General features: G+C 38.3%; 1 protein-coding gene across 1 annotated transcript in view; it reads left to right on the plus strand.

Annotated features, from left to right (window-relative positions):
- Positions 1-17,724, plus strand: part of LOC122557355 (magnesium transporter protein 1-like) — a 47,545-nt gene extending 29,821 nt beyond the window's left edge. Inside the window, exons 7-10 of the mRNA XM_043704984.1 lie at positions 673-736; positions 8,124-8,198; positions 10,339-10,429; positions 12,419-17,724. Of these exons, the coding sequence (XP_043560919.1) occupies positions 673-736; positions 8,124-8,198; positions 10,339-10,429; positions 12,419-12,434 (246 nt within the window). The 3' untranslated portion in view covers positions 12,435-17,724. The remainder of the gene's footprint in view (positions 1-672; positions 737-8,123; positions 8,199-10,338; positions 10,430-12,418) is intronic.
- The last annotated feature ends 1,003 nt before the right edge of the window (positions 17,725-18,727 follow it).

Genomic DNA, 18,727 nt, shown 5'->3' on the forward strand with positions numbered 1-18,727 from the left:
TCTTATAGGATGTAGGTGTAGCATTTATTGCCCATACCTAGTTGTCCTCCAGATGTGGTAAGCTGCTTTCTTGAACTGTTGCAGTCCATGTGCTATAGGTAAACCACAATGCCCAAAGGGAAGAAATTACAGGATTTTGACCCAGAGACATGAAGGAACAGTGATACATGTCCAAGTCAGGAGGAGAATTTCCAGTTGATGGTGTTTCTTTCTCTGAGGTTCATCTGTTGTCTACTCTTTGTATGGTTTGTGTTTTTATTTTATTTTATATATATATATGTATATCAATGACATGAAAATAATATACAGTTATAGATGGTTAGGATTTCATGTGCACAGCCTGTGTGTGGGATAGATTCAGATTCAACTAAGCTTTTGCACGCAATTTGGATAAGCACTTGAGGAAATTTACAGCGCTACAAGGATTAGATGGGGAATGGGACTTGTACATTTGTTATTGTTGACAGCTGACATATCTGACTGTCTAAATTGTTTTCTTCTGTGCTGTTGTATTTTCATGATTTTGATTTTCTGATCATGAATTTCTGCTAAGAATTCTGTGATGATCCTTAGTACATTGCACTATTTTGTAAACTACTAAAGCTGTAAGTTGCTTTAATTGTAACCTTGAATTAATAAGCCTTTAATCATTTGTTACTTTCTCATTTACAGAGTTACATTCACGGAAACAGTCAAGCACAATTTGTAGCTGAAACACACATTGTTATTTTGCTGAGTATCCTTTGGCCTTCATTGTAACACTTTGTTTTATATATTGAAAAACTGAACTGAAAAAAATTATTAATGACCATTATTATTTACAGTTTATCATTTTTGGTGAGGCCCCTATTTATGTACATTTCTACTTCTGGTTTACTTGTTTATGAAAATGTAGTCACCTGCAAGGTTGCCAGTCTGAAACGGAGTTTGGTTTGCTCGTTGACGGATGTGGACTCAGCTGCTAGTGATTGAACATGAAATCTGGTGATAAATCCAAGAATAGGAGAGCTGAGGCACGGTACCACAAGGAGAGGGTTTGGGGCGGGTTCATGAATCAAAGATTTCTACACTATTTATGACTTATCTTGAATATTACTTGGCTGGAAGAAATGGTACAAAATGCTGAAGGAAAAGTAATTAGAATGGGACATGTACAAAACATAAAGGTCAATGAGAGCAAAATAAAATTAAAATTGGCTTTATCTACAATTTCGGGGAAATCAATCAGATTTCAAAATCCTATCCTGATTCAGTACCAAAGGAAGCTATTCAGCCCATTAGGTCTGTGCTGTCTGTTTGTAGATCTGATGTGGAGGTGCCAGTGGTGGACAAAGTCAGAAGTTATAGATTGATTTGAAATCACAAGCTTTCAGAGTGCTGCTCCTTTGTTAGGTGAAGATTTCATCCAATGAAGGAGCAGCACTGTGAAAGCTTATGGTTTCAAATCACCCTGTGGGAGTATAATCTGGTGTTCTGTGACTTCTGTATTTGTAGTAGAGTGTGGGGTGCTGGAAAAGCACAACAGGTCAGACAGCATTTGAGGATCCTGTCCCCCTTAGTCTGACTGTCTCTTGCGCTCGCTCTCTCTCACGCTCTCTCTCTCCCCACCAACCTCCATTCAAGGCCCCAAAGGATCCTTTCACATCTGACAGAAATTTACCTGTACTCCACAAATGTCACTTACTGTATCCATTGCATCCGAAGTGGTCTCCTCTACATCAAGGAGATAGGACGCCAACTTGGGGATCGTTTTAGACAACATCTTTGGGACACCTGCACCAAACAACCCCACCGCCCCATGGCTGAACACTTCAACTCCCCTCCCACTCCAGCAAGGACATGCAGGCCCTGGGCTGCCTCCATCGCCAAACACCACCCAACGCCTGGAGGAAGAATGCCTTATCTTTCACCTTAGTACCCTGCAACCACACCAGGATTAATGTGGCTGTCACCAGTTTCCTCATTTATCCCCCCACCTTATCCCAGTCCCAAGCCTCCAACTCAGCACCGCCATCTTGACCTGTCCATCATCATTCCCATCTATCCGCTCCACCCTCCTCTCTGACCTATCACCTTCTTCCCCCACCTTCATCTACATATTGCATTCTCAGCTACTTCCCCTTCCCATTTATCTCATTTCCCCCCCCTGCCCACAAGCCTCATTCCTGATGAAGAGCTTATGCCCAAAATGTAGATTCTCCCAATTCTCGGATGCTGCCTGACCTGCTGTGCTTTTCCAGCACCACACTCGTGACCCTGATCTCCAGAATCTGCAGTCCTCACTTTCTCCTTCTGTGTTTGTAGACCTATCTAGTTAATTTACACATTCTTTACCTGTTGTTTTCTTTCTTTTAAGTATTTGCCCAATTTCCCGTTCCTTCAGGTGCTTTGCCAAACACTGTAAATCTATGGCGTTCATTTGCTAAATGTTCTACAATGGGACATGGTTCCTGCTTATTTGCTCAATTCAAACTGTGCATAAAATGTTTTTATCAAAACTCCTCATACCATCTCTAAGCAGAACAACTTCTACAGTCTTTCAACTTAAGTCCTTCATTTCTAGTAGCGTTCTAGGAATTTTCTCCTGCATCCTCTAAGATCTTGACTCATTTAATGTGTAGTGCCCAGACCTTCATCTGAAATGTTTTCGAAAGGCTTGGCATAAATTCCATGCTTTACCCCTTTTAATAGAGCGAAGCAGCCCATGTACTTTTATTTAAATAATTTTCTTCACTTGTTCTGATAGTTTTAAAAATTTGTGTACACACAGCAGTAATGTTACTGGACTAGCAATCCAGAACCCGAGGCAAATGTTATGGCGATGGTAAAATTTTAATTTGTGGAGTCGTCGAGGTCTACAGTTGAGAAAAAGCCCCATTGGCCCATTCAGCCTGTTTTCGCAAAAACCAACACCTAACTATTCTAATCCCAATTTCTAGCACTTGGCCCATAGTTTTGTGTACCTTGACATTACAAGTGTACATTTAAATACTACTAAAATGTATTGGGCATTTCTGCCTCTACCACCCCTGCAGGCAGTCCGTTCCAACTTCCCACTCCCTTATGGATGATTTTTTTTTCCCCTTTAAACTTCCTGCTTCTTACTTTAAATCTCTGCCCCCTAGCCATTGATCCTTCCATTAAGGAGAAATGTTCCTTCCTGTCTGTGCCCCTCATAATTTTACATATTTCAATCATATCCCCCCTTCAGTTTCCTCTGCAAAGAAAACTACCCTAATCTAGCCAATCTGTTCTCATTACAAAAACTCTCCAGCCCAGGCAATATCCTGGTAAATCTTCATTTTTATCACATCCCTCCCAATAATGTGAATTCCAGAATTGCACACAATACTGTAGCTGTGGCCTAGTTAGCTCTCTATACTGTTCCAACAAACCTCCCTGTCCTTGAACTCTGTGTGCTTCAGCTAAATAAGGGAAGTATCCCATATGCTGCCTGAACCACTCTACCTACCTATCCTGTTGCTTTAAGTGACCAGGGAATGTGCACACTATGGTCCCTCTGATTCTGTGCTTCACAGGGTCCTACCATTCATCAAAGGTTAGGAGAGGCAGGGTGCTGGATCCACTACTTTTTTTTGTCACTAATATAAATTATTTGTATGTGGATCCAAGAGGTTTGTTTAGTATGTTTGCAGATGGCACCAAAATAGGTGGTGTAGTGGACAGTTTAGAAAATTCTCAGTTCAATGGGACCTTAATTAGAAGGGCCAGTGGGCTGAGGAGTGGCAGATGGAGTTTAATTTAGCTAAATGAAGTGTTGTGTTTTCGTAAGAACTTAATAAGTAGGTGCTGGCCGGGAGGATTTGAGCTATAAGCAGAGGCTGAATAGTTTGGGGCTATTTTCCGTGAAGTGTTGGAGACTGGGGTATTTATATTAAAAAAAACATGAGGGGCATGGATCGGGTGAAAAGCCAAGATCTTTTTACTCTGGTGGGGGAGTCTAAAACTGGAAGACCGGTTTTAGGTACTCGGAATGGTATATATATTAGAAAAGGGGATGACTGTGGGACTCCTGCACTACCTGCCTTCCTCGACTCTGGCTGGTGGTCACTCACGCTATTTCTGCCTGTCAGTCTTAACCTGTAGTGTGGCCATCTTGTTGAACATGTTATCCAGGACGTGCTCAATATCACAGATGATCCACAGTGAATTCACCCACAGCTCCAGCTTCAAAATGCAGTTAGCCAGAAGTTGCAGCTGGACGCCCTTCCGGCACATGTCGGTACCAAGGTCAATTAAAGCTTTCATGATTTGCCACGTAGCACAAGATGAGTATATCACATCTGTGAGCTCTGCTGCTACAACTTCCCTTAAACCCCCTAGTTACTCGCTTTCTGAAAAATAAAGTTTGTAAGCATACAATTAACTTATTTCCCTTGTCCCAATTTTGCTTTCTTATATTACAGAAGTATATTGGCCCCGATTTGTCATTTATTCCTGTTGTTTCTCAGTTAATTGCTTCTTTCAAAAAAAATCTCAAGCCCATTAACCCACCACTTTGTATTTGTATTTCCAAGCAACGATCCACTGAAGCTGCAACTGTTAACCAAACTCACTTCTATTTGCTGTCTCCATGTTAACCTCTCCACTCTGATCCTGAGCTCGTTTTATCTTGTTGCTGACTCTCTGCCCATTTGAAGATGAAGTGTTGTGCCCTTGATTCTGGACCTTGGTTTATCCTGTTTTTGACCCCCTTCTCTCTGCCCAGTTGAGTTCACTAAAACTCTGGAATAAAAAGCTAGCCAAAATGTGACCATGTAGTCACTGTCAATTGTTGTTAAAATCCATCTGGTTCACTAATGTCCTGTAGGCAAGGAAATCTACCATCCTTACCTAGTCTGGCCTACTTGTGACTCTACCCCCATAGTAATATGCTTGACTGCCTTCTGAGCAATTAGAGATGGGTTATAAATGCTGACTTAGCAATGCATATATCCCAGAAATTAATTTTATAAAATACACCCACAACTTTCTGTTCTTGACAGTCTTTAAAATTTATCATTTAGTCTGTATTGCTCCCACCCATTCTTCCTATCTAAACATATCACTCCACACTTCTTAAACTTATTCTGCAGTTTTGCCTGTCTGACCATTCAAGTGCCTTATAACATTTAAATTTTCAAATTATGCAGCTGTGTCCAGGACCGTGTTCCTAACGTCAACCATTGAAGCATTGCATCTTTTTATCTTTTAGTCTTTATAGTTTTATGAACCTTTTACATTTGTCATTAACCACCTTATTCTATCTTGTGTTATTCAGAGAAATCTAGTTTTGGGTATCCTTTTCCTTTTTTCTCTTTCGGGCATGTACCTATTCTAACCTTCCGTTGTTGAGTCACTATTTAGTCTATTATTATAAAGGGGAGGTTAACCCCCAACCCCCACCCGAGAAATAAATCCAAAACCCTCAGTGCGAAAAGTGGTATAACCTGCTTTTTGGCAACTTCTAGTGGTTAAATAAAATAAAAACCCCTACACTCACTTTAAAGTCAACAAGTAGCAATCTACTTATCTAACTCTAACAGTGAACAAATTAACTAAACTCTTAATGAACCGAATAAATCCCTTCTAACTGTCTGAATAAAGCAAGATTCCAGTGTTATGCTGTTCCAATAAGTACAAGTCCTACTCATAAAAAGAATTTACACACTCAAAATTACAGCCAGGTTATGTCTTCCGGAATGTTCTGTGCCTCCTCCCTTAGTTCTTCTGTCCAGAATATTAACTAGCTGTGCCGTTGATACTTAGATGCTGCTTTCCCTAAGACACAAAGGAGGCTATGAGAGCTAGCGATTCTCTTGTGAGAGCGGAGGATCACTAGCTCTGGCAGATGGCAACTAGATCTGGGGTCTTTGTCCAGCTCCCCCTATCTTTTTCTACCTGTGGTGACATATCAATATTTCTTGTAATAGGATTTGGTAATTGAGTACCTGGCTCAAATTGGCTACATTTGAAATATTGTTGTCTTGGTTTAAAAAAAACCTACTGCTTGGCCTGCTAACTCTACTGCCTTTTGATATAAATGTTTCAATTCGGTTGCTCTGTGTACTTGCAAACTTTCAAGCTGCTACTCAGAGACATCCATTTTAAATCTCTAAGCACAGAAAATGCACAATCTTTTAAAGGGACCACACAATGCTTTCTCCCAGCACTTTAGAATCACCAAATTCTAAGTTCTTGCCTCAATCTACAAGTACTCTATCCAACTTTGCAACACCGATCAATGTTTTGATTTTGATCCACCTTGTCTAAATCAATTTGTAGCTTCCTAACTGAAGATAGGTATCATCCAGTTAAATTTTTTATGCTTGATTATTTCTTGCCCTGTTCCAAATCTTCTGTAAACTTGATAGGATGACTTCACCTACATGATCCTACTAAAACATGTTGCGCATGCTCCTTACCTCATTCTTGAAATCAATATGCCTCCAACCAAATGTGGAAAGCAGTAGTGTTGGATCGAATTCTGGCGATTATTTCTCACAAGTTCTTAAACAAATTGCCACCTGTTATTCTCAATCTTTATTAAAATAACATTTCTTATTTTCACTAAGCGCTATATTTGTTTATAATGTGTCTATAAAATGTCTCCAAATTTCATGCCTTTGAATTGGGGGCCTTGGTGTATGTACTCAATGGTATAACTGTTGTTTTGAAATGTTTGCAGAATCCTTCTCCAATGCTTTTACAGTTTGTCATTCACTCTGTTCATTCATTTTCTCGCCCCGTATTTCCAGAAGACCTTGCAACCAAAATGCTACATTCCTGGTCATCTTGGTTGATCCAGATATTGTTTATTATTATAGTCCGATATGACATTTCGTGCCTCATCACCAACTTATTTTTAATTGTTACCACTTTCTATGCATTCTCCAAACCCAAGTTTGCCTCACATTTTCCTCAACTGATCTTTCCTATTTCTAAACTATTTTACTCTAGAGCTACTTTACCTCTCCCTGTCATGTATCTCTTCCCTTTATCCCAGTGCTCATCCCTGCCATGTTAAATTTACATACATGTACAGAGAGCCATCTATTTGCAAAACAAATGCTGCTGCCTCCTTAATATAAAGAGTGCATAAAGAGTGGCCCAATTTGAACATCAGTCTGGCAGCATTCTAAGTGATCCACTGGAATGTAACTTTCTAAACTTCTAAACTGCTGCAGATTTGATAATGGAAACTATTGCCGAGCTTTTTCTTCCACTGGCTCATAACAAACTTGAGAATTGAGTGAAATAGAGGTCAGACATTTATACTGTTTTAGGGGTACTTGTGAAGATCTGTTTTAAAGACAACAAAAATTCCTCAGAATTTGAGGAAATTAATAACATTGGTTTCTCGTATCAAAAGTTGACTTTCTCATTTTGATAACTCCAAAGTGATACACTTGAAATGTTACTAAACAATTAGACCAGGATTCCCTTGAAATGATCATTCCAAGATGTAATACAATTGGTGGTACTTTATATCATGAGAAAATATTTTGAGTGACCACATATTCCCTTGACACTTAACAGTAAGTTTTTAGTAAATGTGTGCACATTAAGTGTACACTTTAAAGATCCCCTGAGGTGGAAGTCCTAAAATGCAAAAAGGTAGATAAATCTCTGGGACCTGATTAGGTGTTTTCCAGAACAATTCTAGGATTCTGGTTTGAGTTGTCGAGAGAGGCTGAAAAGGTTGGTGCTTCTTCCCCTGGAGAGTTGGAGGCTGTGAGATGACCTTCTCGAAGTTTATGAAATCATGAGCATGGATAGGATGAATAAGCAAGGTCTTTTTCCTGGGTAGGGGAAGTCCAAAGCTAGAGAGCATAGGTTTAGAGTGAGGGGGGAACAGATTTAAAAGGGACCGAAGGGGCAACTTTTTCAGGTAGAGGGTAGTGTGTGTATGGAATGAGCTGCCAGAGGACGTGGTGAAGGCTGGTACAATTACAGCATTTAAAAAGGCATCTGGATGAATAGAGGGACTTGGGCCAAATGCTGGCAAATGGGACTAGGTCAGGTTGGGATGTTTGATCGGCACAGACAAATCAAACTGAAGGGTCTGTTTTTGTGCTGCATAACTTATTTGATACATGATTTGTCTTAACTACCAAATGCAGATGCTGCTATAACATTAGGTATGGTACTTCTTCATGAAGCAGCAACATCTAAAATGGAAATAGGCAAAAGGAGAAGTAAGTACTCAATACATCTGTGGCTAGTTACTTGAAGTGGATTAATTGAGAAGTATTGGTATGATTTTATTTATCTGAACATTCATTTTGCCAGTACTTTATTATTTTAAAAAAGCTAATAATAGCTTTTTAAAGAACTTCAATAAAACTCCCACACTTGCAACCATCCAAACATTTCAGCCAATTACCCCCTCCTTGAAGGCTTTTCTGCAAAAGCAGAAAGTAATTATTTAACTAGTTTATCTATTCCTCACGTTGACAAATTTGACTTGCATTGCAGCAACAGGAGTGGTTCATTTACTTAATCAAACTATTCAATCAGATGTCCCCACCCCCAATCCAACCCCCACTTCTGCTCCTAACTGATTCCTTGCACAGAGCACTAACATCAGTAGTGTGTGCACTGATGCTCCCTTTGGCCTGGTCTGTCCTGTCCTGTCTTGTCCTGTCATGCCCTGCATGTGGATAGTGGCCATGATGCATTAAGAATAATTATTCCATTTGTATTAATCCAACTGTCATCCATTTTGTCAGTAATCCATGGTACAAAGTACAGTAAGTTTATCCACCAAATAGACTTGTTACATTCTTATGTTGAATGGAAGGGTGTAAAGATGAGCATTTCTGTAAATTTTTCTTCACTTGATAATAGTGAGAAAGCTGTTCTGAATTTGTAGTGATTAGCTGTCAGTAAAGGTGTGTGTGGCATTGTGATTTAAATGTAGTACAGTATTGCATGCTTACAATTAAGGAATAGATATCAGCACATACATGGACAACACTTTTGCTATAATTAAGAGAACAGAAATAGAGAACATACACTGGATTATCAACACAGGGATCTGATTTACGAGCGAGGAGTAAACCAACAATCAACAACTCCCATTCCTGGATGTGATGGTACAGTGAACAGAGAATGGTGAATGCACCACAAAAGTGTACAGAAAAGTCACACACACTGACCCAGGTCCTACATTACAGCAGCAACAACCCAAACACATGAGAAACTGCATTCGGATCCTGTTCAAAACAGCTACAACACATTGCAGCATTCCCGACCTACAAAGGGAAGAAAAAGAAGAGCACCTCTACAGAGTCTTTGCCAAGAACGGAAATCCCCATGACTTCATCCGTAGATGCTTAACAGACATACGATGCGATGAGGATGTGCCACGACCTAACTCACTAGCAACACCACCTTACATTTAAAAAAAAGTCTCAGAACTGACAGTCAGAGTTCTCTGACTACTGGGATTCATGACAGCCCATAAATCGACAGCCCACACTCAGATAATGACTCACAGGACAAAAGCCCTACACCCATCATATTCAAGACAAACTTAATTTACAAAATTCCATGCAAAGACTGCACGAAACACTATATAGGACAAACTGGCAAACAACTAACAATCTGCATCCATGAAAATCAACTAGCCACTAAATGCCACGACCAGCTGTACCTAGTAGCCATATGCCTGATAACAGGGATCACATTCGACTGGGACAACACTATGGTCGTAAGATAAGCCAAACAGGACAGCCAGAGAATTCCTAGAAGCATGGCAGTCATCCACGGATTCCATCAACAAGAACATAGACCTAGACCGGCCAATACAACAAACAACCAGCTGGAAGTAGCAGAATGGATCCAAATAAATTCCAGAAGAGACAGCATAGCAGCATTTCTTGGAGGTTTCAAAGCACTGAAGATGTCATCTAGACAGGGGATGGAACATCTGCAAATCAACTTCCCGCCTCGGTGAATATACCCACAAGTTCGAAAACTGCTAGCATTTTCAATGCTATATATATTTTGGTAAAAACTTTATATTTTCAGCTGGTCCTCTTTCCAGTCTAACATCCTACAGTTTAGTACCACGTATGCACATATTAGCATAGTATTCTTCGGGGGGAAAATTTGGTCTGAATTATTTCTACCTAAACTCTTTTTAACTAATGGTCTATTAAGGGAACTGGGGTGAAGAAGAAATAGTCAATATAACTCCAGGAGAAATTTATGCTAAAATGGACTTTGCGGAAAGGTTAGTAAAGACCTGTTGAATTCAAATGTTCATGTGATTGTGGTAGACTAATATGCTGCAGTGGTATGGTGATTCACCTTTGTGTTTTCTCTTTGCAGTTTTGTGCGTGGCAGGACTAGGACTGGTTGGGTTTTTCTTCAGCCTGATGTTGTCCATTTTCAGAGCAAAGTACCATGGATATCCATACCGGTAGGTTATTGATAGCATATGCAGTTATGTTATGATGACTGAATACTTTGTCAAATGTAACTATATATTTGTCAGATGTGTATTCGGGCATTTTCCATTTCAAACATTGTAGCTCTTTATTTCTGTTAGCAGGGTTTCCTCTTTCAGTATCTGTTTAATCCATTTTAGTAGCTTGGTGGCATTTATGCACAGCTGTGATTAGCTACGTGGTTATTGCATTACACACAAATATTGGCAGTTGCGATAGGCAAGTTTTTTGAGGTCTGTCTCAAGTAGATTTTGTTCCTCCTCTTTTACTGTTTTTTTACTTCATAAATTTTGATGTTACCCTGTTGTCAACAAGGTAAGCCAGAAGGTACTACCTTTCTAACCCCCCCCTCTCATGCTGCTGCATCACTATATGGTCTGATGGCAAACTGATAACAATGAGAATCCTATTATTTAGGTTTATCTCTGCTTCTCTTTTCTAACATCCACTAGTTACCCATTGGAGTTAAGGTACTGTACCTTGAAGGTGTTCTGCTACAATCTCATTTTAATCTGACTGCTAAGTATTGCTCATTGGGCAGACTGTTTGGTTTGTTAATGATTTGGAAGAATGGGTCTCTGAGAATCCTTTCCATTCTTGAAAATAAATACCCCAAAAGGTCGGTTGATCTTATCTGAATGAGTTGAAACTTTATTGCTGGAACAGCACAGCAGGTCAGGCAGCATCCAGGGAACAGGAGATTCGACGTTTCGGGCACAGGCCCTTCTTCAGGAATGAGCAGAGAGTGTTCAGCAGGAGAAGATAAAAGGACTCCAGATCACCTTCCGACACCCCATGGACTCCAGATCACCTTCCGACACTCCCCATGGACTCCAGATCACCTTCCGACACCCCATGGACTCCAGATCACCTTCCGACACCCCATGGACTCCAGATCACCTTCCGACTCCCCATGGACTCCCTTATCTGAATGAGAACTGGGAAGCCTACACTTCTGCATTTCAATTTTAGCTCTTTAACCTCCAACAGCACTCCATTACATAACTTTTGTCAGTCTGAAGCTCTGCTTTTGGGAGGGGTGGCACAGTGGTTAGCACTGCTGCCTCACAGCACCAGAGACCCGGGTTCAGTTCCCACCCGTGTCTGCGTGGGTTTGCTCCGGTTTCCTCCCACAATCCAAAGATGTGAAGGTTAGGTGAATTGGCCATGCTAAATTGCCTGTAGTGTTAGGTGAAGTGGTAAATGTCGGGGAATGGGTCTGGGTGGGTTGCTCTTCGGAGGGTCGATGGGGACTTGTTGGGCCGCAGAGCCTGTTTCCACACTGTAAGTAATCTAATCTAAGATGAGTGAATATTTATATAGATATTCTTCAGGCAAGCGTGTTTATAGCAGTGCAGATTTCCTGAGCATTTTAAAAGATAATTAAAATGCTTGTCGTACATGTAGCTGAACAAAAATGCAGCTGGTTCAGTGAAAGAGCCTGAATTTCAAATGGAAACATATTTGAGTATGTACTTATATTAAACCCCACTTCTGATTAAATGGCAAGACTACTCCAGAGTAGATATTTACAGTTTGAAATGTTCCTTAATGTTGCATAAGGAAATACATTTTTCTTGGAATAACTTAGTTTATCCCTTGATATATCCAATTTGGAGACTCTTGGTTGAGATTTCCTTGCTGCTGGAGCAATTTGATGCTTCTGTTTAGGAAATGGCAGAGGCCAAGACACAGACTGGAGCTGTGGAATTCTACAAGTCCACATTATAACTTTTATAAAATAATGGTGAGTCTTCTAACATCTCTGCAAAGCAAAGGAACAATTTATATGATTTTAGTTTTGTGTACGAGTGGAACTGAAGAGCTGCTTTGAATATTTTGCTTGTTTTAACCTTTTTTCTAAAATGTATTAGTAAAGTTATCATATAGTTAACTTGTCCAGAATGTTTGCTAACTGAATCTCTTTTAAATTCTGCCACTTTATCTTTTTTGCCTTTTAGCTTTCTTATTAGTTGATCCTGGAGACATAGACAGAAACTAGAAGGACGGCACCATGGCTTGAGAAATATACACAAAAGAATACATGAAGTTAAGAGTTTTGTTGTGTTTCAGACTACCTTCCAAAGTTATTGCAATCAAGGTCTCTCAAAGGAAGACTTGAACCAAAGAGAGCCTACAGTGCCTTAGCAGATTTTTAAGTTTACTGTCGGACCTGAAAAATATTTTTAAAATGGAAGAGATTTCAAGGTATCCTGGGAAAAGTAGACAATAATTAAAATTGTTTGCAATTTTCAAAGAAGTATGCCAATTCTGTTGATTGATGAAAGTGCCTTAACCTGAATCATACATCAAAACCGAAGGGCTGATCTGCATACTTGTAAATTTATACTAGCTGGTGTAATGTGATATTGAAGTATCATTTTCAATAGTTTGACCTAAAATGCTACATTCTATTGTGTACATTGGGTCATTTTCTTCAACAGATACTGTGAAACTGGCTGTTGCATTTTGCATTTACAATAGAGAGCTTGATGACTGTGGTATCAATAACTGGGCGTAAACATTAGTCTGCAGTAACTTCTTTTGAAGTGCATTGATGCTTGTTTGATCATTTGGAAATATTTTAAAATGTGATTATTGATTCAAACTGTTCATGAAGAAAGTTTGGTGCAAAATATGAATGCAACTATGTTTAATTAAATAATTGGGAGTGCATGGTGCCTTGGGTCCTAGGTTCAAAATCAGAAAGCTATAAGTTGATTGAAATGCAGTGTAGAATGCTAGCTCAATGCCTTATTTTTATATTAAATGTAAATTGGATGAAAACTGAATTAAATATTGCATCTAATTGCACAGTTAGCGTTGATGTCTGTTTTTAAAATATTCTGAATGTAATTTTGTGCACCATTAAGGAAACAAATATTAATCACATTAAATAACATTGATTTCCAATATTTCTGTTTCAGATAATAGCCTAGTACAATTGCAGAGGTTATGCTGCTCCAGTTGTAGATCAACAAATCCTTAGTCAGAACCCCTGGATGAGGAAACTTTGCCAAAGGAGTAACCAATTTTGATCACAATTCATTGAGCACAGCTACAAGTAGGTTTATAAATGGAGTCTGACTGACTAAGCTATGTAGGCCTTGTGTGGAATAACCTCCAAATAGATATTTGGAAGTATACCCAAGCAAGATGTTGATGCAGTTAGAGAAGTAAAGAGGAACAATCAAGTGAGGAAAAATTGGGTAACCAAACTTTTGAACAAGAAGTAAAGGAGGAAATCTATTCTACTTAAGCTCTATGTTCAACATGTAGTTGTAATTGCTTTCCCTTTTATAACCAAACCTTTCAGTTCCCTCAAAGTTCGAAGACAATTTATATTATGTTTGAAAAACTAGTGTGTTGATAACATATTTTGGCAAATACTTTTCTTGTTTATATTCATTCAATTTATCATGGCAAATACATAACCAGATGTCTTTTCCTTCAAGTAAGTTTTTAATTATCTCATTTTTTGAGACACAATGAAAGTGTAATTGTGAAAGGTTATCTATTTGGGACCACAAGAGGATAGACCAGGGTACTTTGTAGTAATTAATTACAGTGGATGTTCAGAGAGACTTGGAAGTTCAGGTGCATCTTTAAAATGTCACAAACAGGTCAGGAAGTAATCAAAGCTAATGGAATGCTGGCCTTTATATCAGGGTGCAGACGTTATGCTGCAACTATACAAATCCTGGTTAGATTCTGCCTGGAGTACTGAGAGCAGATCTGGTACCACATCTTAGAAGGGATATATTGGCCTTCAAAGGAATATATCATAGATTTATAAGAATATCTGGCCTTCGGGGTTATGTTCTGAGGAGAGACTACACAAATTAGGACTTTTTTTTTCTCTCTAGAATTTAGAGGGCTAAAGGGTCATTTGATCTAAGTCGTCAAGATATTAACAAAAGACGGGGTAGGTGAAGATAAACTATTTCATTGGTTGGAGATTCTAGAACTAGATTTAGGGTTAATTAGTCTATATTAGGGCTCGATCATTCAGGACAGATGTCAAGAAATATTAGTGTACATGAAGGTTGGTAGATATTTGCATCTACCTTTGCTAGATTAGTTGTTAATTGAAATTTGAGGATTTTTTGTTCAGCGAAGATTTTAATGGATAGAGCCAAAGTGAGAAATTGAGGTTAGGCCATAGATCAACCATTATCCCATTGAATGGTGGGGCAGGCTCAAGGAACTGAATGGTTTACTTCTGTTCCTAGGTTCTTTGAAAACAAATTCTATATCATCGCAGTGATTTGAGCAAATTGATTGCAAGTCCTTTCTCATGGGAAAGGATGTGCACATTGCAGCTATGTGGTGAATGTAGAACTTGAATAGAATTTTATTTTTCCTTCCTCTTCAAAAGTTTTTTTTGCATTTCTTTAAATAGCATCATTTACAATCTGTTACCTTCAGAAAATTATAATACTATGCTATCTAAAGCCGATAATGTAAGAATATGACTGCTAATCTACGGTTGCACAGTTCCATACACCCATTAGTAGGCTATTCCATTGCAGAAACTAACATAACTAAGTCAGTTATAATTGATATATTCATTTGGAGCATTGCTTACTATATTCTGATCAGGAATGAAAACACTTGCAAATTTTCCTGAATCAGAGGATTACATAGGTCATTCTGATCTATGTCTGAGAATCTTCAACCTTGCATTTGTATCCATGTCTCTTGAAGTGCAGATGTCTAATATAAGTAATGGCTGCAAATTATTTGTAATTCCAGTGTCAAAATGAACATGAGATTCTGTCTTGTTACAGATCTCAGTTGGATTGACAATGATTAAATTACCAATGCTGTTGGCCCCCCTGACCTTAAGAAGTGAAAGTAGTTAGGATTCCTACTGTTTGATACCCAACGGCATTTGCTATAATGTGTGTATAACCATTGGGTAAGGACCCAATTAAGCTGATATTTACTGCATCTTGTGTTTAAAATAGCCCATTCTCACAAAGAATGACTTTGGTCAGAGGGCATGGTATTTAAGGATGAGTGAACACTTTTTCAGAAGTTGAAAGATGTTTTTGGCGTGGGTTTGTTCAAAAGGAGCATTTGGGAGATGATCATCATTATGTTACAACACTTTGTTTAGAAATGGAGAGTGATGACAATAAAGGGCTTTTATCCCTATGTAATTCCTTATGTAGCTTTTGGTGCCTGGTTTTAAAAATGTCCTAATATATCAACTTTTATTATTATGATTTGGTTTATGTATGCTTTCTGGCTTCTCAGTGGTAGTTTATGGACAGTTTTGTTTTGTACGATCTGCCCATTATTTCTAGTCAGTTAAACAATTGATGAAATTATAAAAAAGTAAATGTTAGACTTGCAGGAAGTGTACACTGTTGACAAGATTGTGAATAGATAACTATGGCATTATGCAATGTTGGAAGATGCACTTGATTTGTAATGCCCCAACTAAATAAAGTTTTTGAAACCAGGAAGTGTCACAGAATTTAAGTGTGATGCTTATAGAAAGTACATTAAGTGCCCTCCCTCCAGTTGTAACATTCCTTTCCACTATTACCATATCATGACCTCACACTGACATGTCTCTGCCATGGACAGAAATACACAAACATCTGCATGCACACTTTCCCCATCAATGCTAAAACCCATTACCAAATCACAGTTGCCTCTTTAATAAAAAGAACCTAAAACTAAAATGAACAGTCAATTATCACTTTTTTGGCTTGGAAGCCAAAATTGACAGTCATTGAATTCAATATTCAATGTAGTAATGATCACAGATTATGTAAATCATGTACTGTGTATCACTTGGCAAAATATCCTTAATTCTATTAAATGACACATTCTGATAACTATAATATTGCGGGAGCCAACAGTGTATATAGTTACTTTATAACTAAATATTAAATGCTGGACCAATGCAGTCATGGAGATATTTTTGAATATCTGTTTGTCTGAGAAATTACCAGTTACTAATTGTGATAATTGAAAACTGGATAGTGCAAGCCTACTTTTCAATTTTCTTAAATATCCACAGTATCCTGTCGTCAATTTCTTGTATATTTAGATCTGTTTTTACATAATGAATTTTATTTTGAATTAGCTTATGCTAATTATGGGATAGAAGATGAGGGGCACATGGCTCTATCTGTTGTCATGGTGATACTATCTTGCTGGCAAATAAATATGAAGCTTTCTTGCAATGCACTAAAATAATGCTGGAAGTTAACCCAGTGTACCCACTACCATAAAATATTCATAAAACAAGGAACCAGATCAAATTCAGATTTGTTGCTTTTAGAGTACTGTCCAGGTTCATGAGCACAAATAGAATGCATACTGGATTAAGATTGATTCCAGCTTTGGTAAAGTGTGTTCTGCATTTCAGAAGATGTTTTTTGTGCTGTGAATCAGTTCATGGAATATTTTTCTAATATTGTGTAGTATTTCTTTTTTCTTGTCAGCAGCATTGTTTTTTTGGCTTACCTATGTAGCCTTGGCTTCAGCACATGAATTATTTTAACTCAATATCTTAATCTTTCAAGGCAAACCTAGACTGAAGCAATATTTGTTTTACCAATACACTGTCAAAAGCCCATATTTTCTCAACTTAAAATGACAGCATGTTTTGTGTATAATAGCTTTGTAATTATGCTACAACAATACCTTCACTGAAGAAGTGGTTGCTTCATATGGTACTATATTGTAATACCTCACTTCACATTAAAGACTGTGTTTTCTATTTGTTTACCCAAGTAACTACTTAATTACCAATTTGGCAGGTCACTTTTTATACAATTCAGAGACCATCTGCAGAGTTAACTTTCTATTTATTATCATATTAAGATAATTGAAAATGAGGAACAGTAATGGATTTAAATTGTTCTCCAGGATTTCATTCATTACCTCAGACCAACCTGAGAAGTACTCCTAGCATATTGTCAATATTTCTCCATCTATGTTGTAATATCCCTTCCATGTGCCCTGTGAGGTGCATAAGGTTCTGTTTGTTTTTAGAATAAATATTTCAGTAGAATCTATATTCTGTTTATTGCAGTTTGAATATTCTAATTTCATCAGAATATTCAGTCCTATTTACAAAGGTACTGGTCTCTGAATTGGCTTGTGAAAGGTGACGTTTTTGAACGATGAAAGTGGTAGCCAGGCTTTTAGTTAAACAGTCTGAAGCAAGTTTGACTTTGATTCTGATTTTTTTTTGAAAAGCTGTACACTGAGCTACTACTCTGAATAAAATGCCTCTCATCAATATTGTATTTGTTTTGTTGAGTAAGAATCTTAAAAAAGCAGAAACTAATCACTGTGGTCAAGGATCTTCACAGCAAGCTATTAAGAAATGCGCAGTTTCTTTGTCCTGCATAGAATGAATGCATTCCTTCCAAAAGTGACAATTTTTTTTTAAAAAGTAAGTTGGCAAAAAAGGACTATTAAAAATCTAAATTCCTGTTTATCTAACATTGCTCCCAATGTCATCTCCTCTCAAAGAAAATCAGACAATGCAGTCCTCAAAGGGCCCATAAGTCTAGCTTTTTGAGCTTTGTATTTATTGTTCAGTAGTTTATTCTCATCAACGTTTGTCAGCCTGAAGATTCAGAAACAGCTATATTTGGCATAGGTGTACCATTTGATGGTTAAATCCTAAATCAATGATTTATATTTGTTAATAGCTTAACCTGTATGCAGTTTGGGTTTCCAAATGAATGCTCTCAAACATATAAATAGAAAGCAGGAAACATCAGCAGTGCTTCGTCCGGAGGCTTACTGAAGATGTTACCTAGTATGGTGATGAAACATCTGAAAACAAACCTTCCAGCTCAGCGAGCAAACCTACATCCAGCATTCATTTAAATAGAATAGAATAGAAGAATACAGCGCAGTACAGGCCCTTTGGCCCTCGATGTTGCGCCGATCCAAGCCCACCTAACCTACACTAGCCCACTATCCTCCATATGCCTATCCAATGTCTGCTTAAATGCCCATAATGAAGGAGAGTCCACCACTGCTACTGGCAGGGCATTCCATGAACTCACGACTATCCGAGTAAAGAATCTACCACTAACACCTGTCCTATACCTACCACCCCTTAATTTAAAGCTATACCCCCTCGTAATAGCTGACTCCATACGTGGAAAAAGATTCTCACTGTCGACCCTATCTAAACCCCTAATCATCTTATACACCTCTATCAAGTCACCCCTAAACCTTCTTTTCTCCAATGAAAACAACCCCAAGTGCCTCAGCCTGTCCTCATA

This window comes from Chiloscyllium plagiosum, chromosome 15 (assembly GCF_004010195.1).
Source record: "Chiloscyllium plagiosum isolate BGI_BamShark_2017 chromosome 15, ASM401019v2, whole genome shotgun sequence".
Taxonomy (NCBI): domain Eukaryota; kingdom Metazoa; phylum Chordata; class Chondrichthyes; order Orectolobiformes; family Hemiscylliidae; genus Chiloscyllium; species Chiloscyllium plagiosum.